Source organism: Malania oleifera, chromosome 7, assembly GCF_029873635.1.
Source record: "Malania oleifera isolate guangnan ecotype guangnan chromosome 7, ASM2987363v1, whole genome shotgun sequence".
Lineage (NCBI taxonomy): Eukaryota > Viridiplantae > Streptophyta > Magnoliopsida > Santalales > Ximeniaceae > Malania > Malania oleifera.
The window spans coordinates 98,697,048-98,709,485 of NC_080423.1; the positions used below are offsets into that span (position 1 = coordinate 98,697,048).

The window sequence follows — 12,438 nt, forward strand, 5'->3', positions numbered from 1 at the left end:
ACTGAAAATATACCCAGGATGAATAGCTAGCTATTGTCATGTATTACCCCCCATGACGGGTTGTGCAGCCTGAAGGCGGGACCCGACAATAGTTGGCCAACCACTGCCAAATCAAATATGTCTGTAAGTATGATGGGCCCACCACACCCTGGTCCGGACTTCCAGGTGGACGTCCACACTCTACTGAAAGCCACATCGACTATCCATCTCCCATCCCCTCGTGGAATGGTTAGCACTAATACGGCCTCGTGCCAAATCTGATCTACCCATAGCTACGGTACCGAGCTCTTGGTCTAAACTAAACTAACATCCTGGTTGTGATAACATATAATACATGATCATACATAACATCATTACGGCCTCATGCCGAAACATAGATACGGCCTCGCGCCGAAATCATACGTATGGCCTCGTGCCAAAATCATAGTAAATATGGCCTCGTGCCAATAATATCAATACGGCCTCGTGCCGATAGTATAAATACATGGCCTCGTGCCAAAATCATATAAATACGGCCTCGTGCCGAAATCATATAAATACGGTCTCGTGCCGATAACATAAATATGGCCTCGCGCCAAATACATTTCAGGTATTTACATTTGAAAATAACTCATTTATCATATATTCGTCAACTCAATATAACATAACCCATCTTCCCAAAATACCTGAAAATGTATTTTACTCGTAAAAGCATTCATATCATATCTCATTTTACGTAAAATAATATTCATGCCACACATGCTCTATTAAAGGTCATACTTCATATTTTAAAATCATGATTTTCAGACATCTCATACATACATATACTTTTTAAGCATCATAGCAGTATTTTCCCAATCGTACATTTCATTCATAATAAACGAATATATCATATGTTTTTTTGAAAATAAATCTACTCATAATCAATAATAGTTTACATGGAAAAGAACTGTTTTAGTTTACTCCCTTACCTGGCTATTGAGAAAGCCCCCCTAAAATCCTAGCTTGACCCCCCCCCCCCGGTAGGATTTTCTACTCAATATCCTGAAACTCAAAACTCCCAGTATTAAACATCCATATTTTCATGCGTACATCAATTTCTATTACTACCTCAAAGTCTAATTTGGCTTAAAAAGACTTACTTCAACTTTGGGATGATTTCCAACTCCGTTTTCCTGTCGATTCGCTCCGGTAAACTCGTGGGGAACTCCGCCAGGATCGTCGTGGTAGGTTCGGATCGCCGATCCGATGACTGGTGGGGCCGAAAACGAAGAGAGAAGGGAGAGAGAGTCGTAGAGAGAGAGAGAGAGAGAGAGAGAGAGAGAGAGAGGAGAGAGAGAGGCTTCTTAAAAATGATATTTTCCCCGGATTTTCATACTTATAAAACAGAGGATTTCGTCGACGAGCCCGACCTTCGTCGACGAAGTCTACGGCCTTTTTCTGTTTCTGTTTCTATTTACCCCCTCTCTTATTACTCAAATTTCCATTTTAAATTCGGGTCGTTACAATTTGGGACTCCTAAGATACTTTCTTGGCATTGAGGTAACATATTCTCATAAAAGTTATCTCCTTTGTAAAAACCCCCAAAAAGAGATATAAAATATTATTGGATTGATTTCCAAAAAAAAAAAATTAATTAATTAATTAATTAATTAATCGGATTTAAAAGAAAAAGAAAAAGGAAAAGAAAAAGAAATTAATTAATTAAAATTTATTTTTATTTTTATTAATAAAATATATTATTATTAATATTAATTAAATATATTATTATTATTATTATTATCCTCCTCCTGAAGCTTACTAGAAGCTTCAGGAGATTCAATTTTAATTTGAATCTCTTCTTCTATCTTCTTCTGCTATCTTCTTCTTCTTCTTCTTTCTTCATTTATTTATTTATTTTTTACCTGCAACTCTCAGAACTCTCTCTCTCTCTCCTCACGTTCTCTCTCCCTCTCTCCTCGATTTCGTGACAGACTTTCGCCCGATCGAAAATCCAAAGATACCACTGGACTCCATTCACCGCTGCCGTCATTTCTACTAGAGCGGATCGGTGGTAGGAGCGGCGTAAGCGTATTCCCTGGGGTAAGCCATTTTTCCTTTTTTCTTTAATTTCTTGCAAAATATAAGCCCAATTAACGAACGGACACCATCATGAGAATCTAGGGATAATTCTCTACAAGTCTAGTGGGACGGAATTCTCGTGGGGGTGTCGGGCCAAAACCCCAAATTTGGGGTGCGGCGATTATTAAGAGACTTATTTTTAATTAGTTAGCATTAATTTAGAAATGCTAAAATATTAATCATTTGGGACTGAAGTAGGATTTCTGGAATTTAGGGTCCGGGTGAGCGCCGCGGGTCTAATTTTGGGATCCGCAGGAAAAACTTGAAAAATTAAGTGGGGATGTTAAATAATAGTTTAAATATTAATTTGAGATATATAGAGCCTAGGGAAGGCTAGATGAGTATTATTTTGGAGAAATAAATTAATTAATCTGGGGAAAATGTAAATTGCAGGAATTAAATTTCGAGCACCAAAGGCGTGGAATTTTGGGTCCTAAGGAATTTCTCAGTAGGCAGGTAAGGGAATAAACTAAAGTAGTAATTTTTCATACAAATTATTATTGATTATGAGTAAATTTATTTTCAGAAAAGCATATGTTATATTGATATTACGAATGAAATGTACGATTGGGAAAATACTGCTATGATGATTAAAATGTATATGTATGTATGAGATGTAAGTAATTCACGATTTTAGAATATGAAGTATGACTTTTAACAGCATATGTGTGGCATGAATATTATTTTATGTGAAATGTATTATGATGTGAAAGATTTTATGAACAAAGCATGATTTCAGGTATTATAAAAATATGAGTTATGTTGTGATGGTTTTGACGATTATGTGATAAATGATGTATTTTCAGTATATATATATACCTGAAATAATTTTAGCGCGAGGCCATATATTTATGTTATCGGCATGAGGCCGTATTTATGTTATTGGCGCGAGGCCATGTATTTATGTTATTGGCACGAGGCCGTATTTATGCTATCGACACGAGGCCGTATTTATATTATTGGCGCGAGGCCATATGTATGATTTCGGCGCGAGGCCGTATCTATGTTTTCGGCACGAGGCCGTAATGATGTTACGTATGATCATGTATTATATGTTTTCACAACCAGGATGTTAGTTTAGCTCAGACCAGGAGCTCGGTACCGTAGCTATGGGTTAATTTTGGCACGAGGCCTTATTAGTGCTACCGTCCCACGAGGGGATGGGAGATGGATAGTTGATGTGGCTTTCAGTAGAGTGTGGACGTCCACCTGGCAGTCCGGACCAGGGTGTGGCGGGCTCATCGTACTTACAGACATATTTGATTCGGCAGTGGTCGGCCAACCATTGTCGGGTCCCGCCTTCGGGCTACACAACCCGTCATGGGGGGTAATACATGACACCAGCTAGCTATTCATCCTGGGTTTGTTTTCAGTACTACAGTTATAACAGATGATTGTATATATGTTATGATTTATTAACAGTTGTGAAAATATATGTTTAGCCAGTACGATATGATGATGTTTATAGAATTATGAAATGTACTATATACGTATAAATGCATTAAATATTCATGTTACCACATAGCTGTATTTAGTTTATTTTCCCTTACTGAGAAGTGTCTCACCCCCAATATTATTACATTTTTCAGGAGTCCCTGAGAGACCGGCGGGTCAAGGCCGCCGTTGAGATTAGTGAGATTACCCCGTGAGGAGGGTAAGATTTTGTACTAGGGTTAGAATTATTTTGTGTTTGACCCTAGAGATATTTTGATGTATATGAGGATGTATAGTAGTACAGTATCATAATGTTATAAAAGCTCTGGTATTATGTTTTATGATTGGATGTTGGAGATTTTATGTTTACTGCTGCTAGGTTTTCCGCTGTGTTTGACAGGTGTTCCCGCTACCCATGGGTTCGGGTTGACCATTTTATTTATTATGTGATATTTTATGTTAAGAAATTGAGGGACGTTACATCCTCTCTCAGTCTAAGTATACAACATATGTCATTCAAAAAGCTCGTCTTACTAATACTCGAACTGTAGAAACTCCTTTTGAACTCAATGTTCATTATACCTCTTCTAGTGGGGTTCCATTGGTAGATCCAACTCTCTACCATACTATTGTTGGCAATTTGGTTTATCTCTCCATCACTCGAACTGATATTACATATGTGGTTCATATTGTGAGTTAGTTTGTCTCCTCTCCCACTACGATTCATTAGGCTACTGTTCTCCATATCTTACATTATATTAGAGGAACATTATATCAAAGTATATTCCTCCCTTCTACATCTACTTTAGAATTTCGTGCTTATTCTGATGCTGATTGGGCTCAAGCTCCTACAAACTGCAAGTCCACAACTGGTTTTTGTATTTTTCTTGGTGACTCTCTCATTTCCTGGAAAAGCAAGAAGCAATCTGTAGTTTCTCATTCTTCTACTGAGGCTGAGTATCGTGCCATGGCTTCAACTACTACTGCAATAGTTTGGTTGCGTTGGTTACTTGCTGATATGGATGTCTTACTTTTTGAACTCACTCATATGTATTGTGACAATACTAGTGCTATTCAGATTACTCATAACTCCGTCTTTCATGAACGCACTAAGCATATTGGAATTGATCGTCATCTCACATGTCATCATCTTCGCCTTGGCACCATCTCTCTCCCATTCATTTCCTCTACCGTGCAATTGGCTAACTTCTTCACAAAGTCTCACCCTATCAGTCATTTCCAGTTTCTACCCGGCAAACTCTCAATGCTTCTCAGTGCACCATCATGAGTTTGAGGGGGGATGTTACATTATATATATAAGCAGGGGCACTTTAGTCTTTGTATCATTATTAGGGTTAAGGTTTATGTAATTAGATCTTATCGTATTCAATGTGGAAATTAGGCTTGCCCCTTGTGTGTAGCATTGTATCTCTTATGTTCTCCCTCTTTTTGTATTTTGGATCTTGAATATTTTCAAGATCCACCAATCGGATCTAGTTCAGTGGTTCATTTTCAAAACATTTTTCCTTATCAAATTGAATATGAAAGACAGAAAATAACACTTATCTCTGGTCTTCAGCTCCTCCAATCTTTAAACCCCTTTCTTTTGACTTTGTCTGCAATTCTAAATTCCTAAATTCTTATCTTCAAAACTTTCAAACTCTCTGAATTCAGCTCCGGTGCTCCTTCTGCAACCTTATAAATTCTTCAAATCTCAATCTTCTATTATTTACCCTTAATTTGCTTATGTGAAACCAATTCTCTATGTGAGAATTTCGCTGTCTATTTCACTGTGTAAGAAACCTCTATTTATAGGACTTAAGGACTGATTTGCATTCAATAGGATTAACCAATCAAATTTGATTTGCTCAATCTAATTTTAAATTCAACCACCGGTTTGATCAATCAACCTGTCAATCATCTTTATTTCTGATTTCTTTGCACACGTCTAATTTTTCTTTTCTCTTTCTTTGCAAGTTCAAATTGCAAATTAAAGATTGGTAACCCACTTTCTGCTTTTTTTTTTTTTATGTTGTATTTTTGCTCTTTTTTTTTTTTTGTTATGCAAAATTTTAATTTCTCCCTGTATTTTTTTCTGTATTTCTTTTTGTAGTATTTTGTATTTTTTCATGAAAAAAAAATTAAATATATATTTTTTTGGTTATATAAGGCCCGGACCACTTTGCGTGTCCACAAATATGATTACAAATATTAAGCAAAACTAAATAATAATATCCAAAATTAATTTTTTTGGGTGTATCTTTTATAGCTCCCCTTGTAACCCACTATCATATCAAGAAGTACTGTCTCTTGTTTCAAACTCTATTTTCTAAACCAACTCATTTAAAAATTAATGAAAGAGATGTATATCTTTCAAAACTCAAATATCAAAGAAGATTTATAAAAATTTTGAAACCTCAAAATAAGTTTATGTACATTTTTTTTTTTGGGTTAAAACATGAATATTGTATGTTTAGAGAAATTTTGATTTTAATTTGTATTAAATTTGTATAAGATATAATAGATTAAATTAAAATTTATCCAAATTAATCCATCTAAATTCAAATCTGAACTTCGAGATCCATGCTCAAAAGTAAGCTCCAAAATGAGCTATGAATTTTTCAAAAGCTGAAAGCTCCGATGCATAGCACATTAAAAATAAAAAATTCAAAAATTTTCAAAAATTAAAAAAATAATAATTAAGGTTTGTTTAGTTGTGAAAAATTATTTATATTTATATTTTTTGTTTTAAAATAATTATAAAACTGCATGGCCCATTTTTTAATATTTATACATAAATTTAAAATAATAAAATATTTAAAAAATTAAAAGTGAAGAATGAAAAAAATGTCATTTTATTATATAAAAATTTTGGAAAATAATAAAATTTCCTATTCTAATATTTCCAAATTTCTTGAAAATTTTAAAATATTAAAAAAATAATTATTTCTTACAAGATAAAAGCAAAGGAATATTTTCCATAACTAAACATGAACTCAAGTTTTCTCAGGCATCATTGAGTTTTTTTTTTTTTTTAATTATAGGCTAGGGGTTAGGGATTTTTGACTTGAGGCAACAAAAAGTCTCATTATTTTTTCACTTCTTCAAACTAGCTGGCCAAGAAGATTGGTTTGGAAAATTGGAATCCCATCTACAGTCAATTATGGTGCCCTAGCTAGCCAGTTTGTGAATGTGAAAGATTCATTTTTCATTTGCTGTCAAAAAAAAAATGAATCTGGAGATATTGCCTTTTTTTATTTGTCACTACTAAGAAAATCTCTGGATGCACATCTCTACCAATTCAGCAATAGGATTCTTATTTTCACAAAATAGCCTACAAAATAAAATAAAATAAAATAAAGGCTAGAAATTGAAAGATGCATAAAAGCATATGATTGCTCAAAGAAATAAAAAGTCACAAGAGTAGGCCTCAGTACTTTTCTGATAGCTCCAACTCTACACATATAGGATAAGAGGGAAGATTCCTAACCTTATCATTATTCATACATACAAAGTCTACATGTGGCACAAAATAGGAGTACTGCAGAAACAAGGTTGATCAAACTGCAATGCACGGCCAAGTTTCTCAAGAGACTCTGGTGGCCGTGGCTGCTAGCACCGTGTGGGGCGTCTACCGAGGCCTAGAACTCGGCAGGCTGGTCGATGAACTACTCCCTGATGTTATTGGCAGGGTAGAAGTCGTCGAGGGCGATGGAGGTGTTGGCACCATTGTAAAGCTTACATTTCCACCAGGTACACATATACATGCATGCATACAGATTCACAAAAAAAATTACAACTTCATTTAGGGAGGGTATTGACTTAGCTTGGGTAAAGAATTTGTGAAATGAACAATTAGTTTTACTATATGCTCTTGAATATTAGTGAAAGTTGCCAAATATCTAGCTCATTTAATTATTATTATTTAAAGAACTTTAGTTGCTCGAGTAGATCAATCTGATTTTGACCCAAATTTTTATTTTATTTTTTCTGGGTTTCAGCAAACAGTATAGATGTGGACTAAAAAATTATTGTTGAATTTCATGAAGCTTTTACAAATATTTCCTCTTGGTAGAGTGTCCTAAAAGTATACAAATGTTTTCCATTTAGATTTATGCTTAATTTGGTTTGGCTCCCAGACCAGTTTCCACTTTGCACCGGAAGCTGTGGTATTGTGTGTGTGTGAGAGAGATTGAGAGAGATTCAGAAGGCACCAAACCCTTTTTTGTTATAAATAAGCAATTTTCATTAACCCAAAAAATATGTATGCACAAAGATCAAATCCCAAATCAATCAATACTGGCAAAAGACATCTTCTCACAGCAGAAACTAAACCTGTTGTAAACAGCCAACTAGGAAAAGATGGTTATCCTTCAATTTCAAACTACACTTCAACCTTAAGTTCACAATGGGAACACTATTTCTTTAGAACTGCAGGACTTGTGTCTATGCCTTGGGCAAGGCAGAAGCAGAGTCTCCTTTAAGAGGCAAGGCTAGACCATGATTTGATCTCTTTTCGGTGTCATGATTCTGTCAGGAACACTTGGGGCTGGTTATCTAAAGGAAATATTTACTAGGATTGACGACGAGAAGCGCATTAAGGAAACTGAAATCATTGAAGGAGGATATAAGGAGCTTGGGTTTCAAGTGTATCGAATTCGCCTAGAAATCATTGAAAAAGAAGCTGAATCAGCCATTATCCGATCAACAATAGAGTATGTTGTGGATGACAAGTTTGCTGACAATGCTTCTCTTGTCACCACCAAGCCATTAGAAACCATGGCAGAAGCAATTGGCAAGTACCTTGCTGAGAAGAAAACCAAAGCCTAGCTAGCTAGAATGTATTGATTTCCTTAAATTCGCTCTTTACCAGTTTGAAATAGTTACGCTTTTTTGTATGTGAGTGATGATTAGAATGCTTGGTGAGAAGAATCCCAAAGACAAACAAATAAGAGCTTGAATTTGTTGTACTAACTTTCAGGTCAGTGATGCAACATATTGTTAACATATTTTTGCGCCCGAGGATATGGAAAATGTTGGAAATTTACCTTCTGCTTGCTAGTTTCTTTAATTCGCCTCCATGTTCAGTGGATCAACATCGTTTTCATCAGCGTGTAAATTGTCAATGATATCGTCATCTTCTGTTAATTCATTTAATTTTCTTGATGATCTTATATCAAACTGTTCTCCGCCAGGCACTTCATAGGAAGCATCGTGGAACCTTCTTTTTTTGCTCAACCCAACCAGAATCCTGGAAAAAAAAGAAAGTCAAAAATGGATTGGATGGGTGGTTGGTCTTGTTGGCCTGAGCTTTCCCAACCTTCTCATTTTGTATTATTCATTTTGAACTTGATTAGTAAAATGTTGAAGAGTATTAACCTGCAACTAAGACCACACTAGGTCAGCTCAGCCGGCAATCTGTTTTCCAATTGAAAGAAGCAGACAGGGTTAAAATGAGTGAACCCAAATTCGATAATCTTCTTCCCAATATTTTAACGTGTTTCATTACATGTAATAACGAAAGGTATTGGAAAATCAACTGCAACAATCGCATTGGTCCTACTTGCGGTACATTTGGTGCATAGGAATGGCATGTAATCGAGGGGATTCAAATCAAATTTATCACTTGGTTTTATCATGCTTCCCATTCAATTTTTCATTCCATTCCTTTCCTATTAATGTTTTTTGACAGAGAAAATCTAGAAAATGTGCAATTAATAGCAAGTAATTATTCAATTATCTATAGGCATATCAGCTCTTGTGCACTCATAAGCTCTTTGGGAGTTCCCAAAGAACTCCCTCATCACGAATAAGCTCTTTCCGGCCCTCATTCGCTGAGAAATAGGTAAAGCTATCCTCGTGCCAGTTCAGCTCCTATTGACAAAGATCTGCCATTGGTTTCAAAATGAATCTCAGATGTTGGGTTTCATCCAAAAACAGAAAATCATACAGAATAGTTAATTTTCCCCCATCCCCCCATCCCCCCGAAGTTGAATCTGATTGTCCAAGATTATTACCTAATAAACTTAAAGTCAAGCTTCACTGCAAGCTTGACTCTTTACGTGCTTATAAAATATATGAGCAGGAATGCATTGGTACCGTGACCAACTCCTATCAGTAGAAAAACTGGACATTTTCCTTTTCAATTAGTCCGTTCCACAAAACAATGCCAGCCATCCATATTGACCCATAAACATCTTTTCTATGCTAACTCGCCTAAGAATTCACAGGACTCTAATGCTATACTTTATTTTTATTTTTATTTTATTTTTTGTGGTACATACCTCCATATACAGCCATTTGGTTAATTTGAGAATGATGATCATTGGAACATCATAAAAATATGATTGAAAATGATATCAAGGAAGAGGCTGTTACTAATTCTTCACATCACATACCGCTATCAGGCCGCCAGGTTTGAATAGAACTAAAAATGCACATTAAGTTTAAAGCATACTGACCTATCAATAAATCCTCAATAATTTTAACACCTTCTGAGAATGACTTTGAATCATAATGCAGTGTGCAAGCATGGGAATAATTGAATATCATTTTGCTTTTGTTAGGACATTTTATCACAATAATATCTTTCAGATTTTAGGGCACTATTATTAAAGCAACACTTGAGTTTTTTTCCTGGTTTTTAAAAATATTTTTATCACTCTCCAAATGTTGTCAACCTAACTGATTTTATAAAATGAAATATAGAAACTTTTAATTCGGGTGGTACCAGAGGAAGTTAGGACTTAGGAAGTTTGCCCTGCACCACATACACAAACTTTTGATTCCTTATAATACTGGTAACTATAACACTAGACAGAAACAAAAACTATAAAACATAATCTGAATGAATCAAGCCTGCCCAAGAAAGAACTGCATTTCAGCATGACAATTTATAAGCAATAAGCATCCTTGGTTCACAGAAGTAATATAAGAACTTGACTAGATACCGCAAATTTTGTGCATAGCTGTTGAATATCATAAATTAAAGGGAACTTGACCTAGGGAGACATCTAAATGCACCCTAATGCTTACCTTCTTTGTCCTTCATGGGGAAAATTGTCAAAGTGAAGGTCAGAAGGAAAAGAAACTTGGGTAATTTTATATTATAGGAATTCCATTACAAAGAACTCCACAGAAGTTAGGGTCATTGAGATGCAGAATCTCATTGAAAATCAGTATGAAGAAACATGACTCGCTTGCTGAAAGAATTCCATTACAAAGAACAGTGTACAGAATATATACAATACATAAGGATGCAAGCCAAATGCAACACACAAAATGCATTCAACTTATTCTTAACAACACTATAAGGCATAAATGCAATTTTTGTAATGCAATTTCTCAAAATTCAAAGAATAAGAGATGGACTACCTCTGTAGAGGTATGCAGCCCTAGGGTATCCACAGACCATTAGTATGTTCACCTTCTACTCTCTGTGAACTCCTTGGATGTATCTCCTAATCTTTAACTGCATGTTTGGTGTGTAGGAATGGAATGGAGTCGGATGGAATAGAATCAAATTTATCACTCAGTTTCTTCACATTCTCAATTCAAAATTTCATTTCATCCCGTTCTCACTCCCTTTAAAGAGATCATCACAGCCATCCTCTCACTCCCTCAAAAAAAAATCATTACAGCCATCCTTCTCACATAATGAGTCAAGTTCAGCCTTGAAGGGTGCTTTGCACTTGTCTAGCATTTTCCTAACACCGTTCTCGAATACACACAGGCTGCTCATCTATTGCAATGGCTGTGATGCTTTGCAATGGCTGACAAGCCATGCTCATCTATTACAAATGTACCATATATGCATGAGTTTGGAGCATTCTTCTTATGCAAAGAACCCACGTTGATCTATGTGGCAGGGGATCTTCCGATTCACATCAAGTGTGTTCCTACTACTTAAAACAAACAATTTGAACATTCCATATACATATATATATATATATATATATATATATATATATATATATATATATATCAGCATATAAAGTCATACACTCCACTATCAGTCCCAGCTTCTTGGCTAAACAAGTTGAGATGGCACTTCGTGGGTACGGTTTCTCTGCTTCGGGTTCAGACCGTAAGTTCTCTCGAGGAAATTATCAAACACCTTCTGTGTTATCTGTGTTTGGGTCTTTAGCAGTTTCAATTACCTGTATGTAAGCTCAGTTGCCAGACCCATGTGATGCAATTATGCAATGGAAAGCACAAGAAATGCTAAGGTTACAGTTGATTCACTTTTCTGAGAGAATTAATGAAAATTGTACAGGATGTAATAATTTGGAAAGTTCTTCATATAAACGCTTGTGTTATTCCATCTAAAATAAAGTAATATATAAAATTTATAAATAGTTATTCCTCATCTATTCTTAATTATGAATTTATAAAATCTTTGACATTATTATATGCTTTATAATAATAATAATAATAATAAATTTTATATGTAAATTATCAAATTCTGTTCTTGTAACTATCATACTGTTAAGAATAGACATCCGAAGTGAAAAATTGATACACAACCTGTATGGCTGACTGCTGAAGACACAATTGCAGTATGGGGAGCCCCTAGTAAACAAGAAGATTTGGTTTGTGCATAACTATAAAATTTCCCCCTTTGCTCGAATGGCCACACTAAAATATGTCTTTGTGCCAATGACCACATTAAAATTTTTAAAACATCAGGATTATGTTGAAATACATTGATTTTACTATGTTCTACTACTAAATTGTATAACAAAATTAATTTATTCAATATAAGAAGTACAAATGAAAGAAGTGGCTATGCTTTGAGAAAATAATAGTGTCCATGTTATATATTTGTTTTTTTTATTTTATTATTATTTTTTTTACCACATAGCATACTTTATAGTTATCAATAAATAAATGGAGGTATCGTCC

General features: G+C 35.0%; 1 protein-coding gene across 1 annotated transcript; it reads left to right on the forward strand.

Moving 5' to 3' along the window:
• The first annotated feature begins 6,927 nt into the window (after positions 1–6,927).
• LOC131159304 (norbelladine synthase-like) lies at positions 6,928–8,586 on the forward strand. Its single transcript, XM_058114078.1, has 2 exons — positions 6,928–7,287; positions 8,072–8,586. The coding sequence occupies exons 1-2, from the start codon at positions 7,104–7,106 to the stop codon at positions 8,362–8,364; spliced, it is 477 nt and encodes a 158-aa protein (XP_057970061.1). The 5' UTR covers positions 6,928–7,103; the 3' UTR covers positions 8,365–8,586.
• The last annotated feature ends 3,852 nt before the right edge of the window (positions 8,587–12,438 follow it).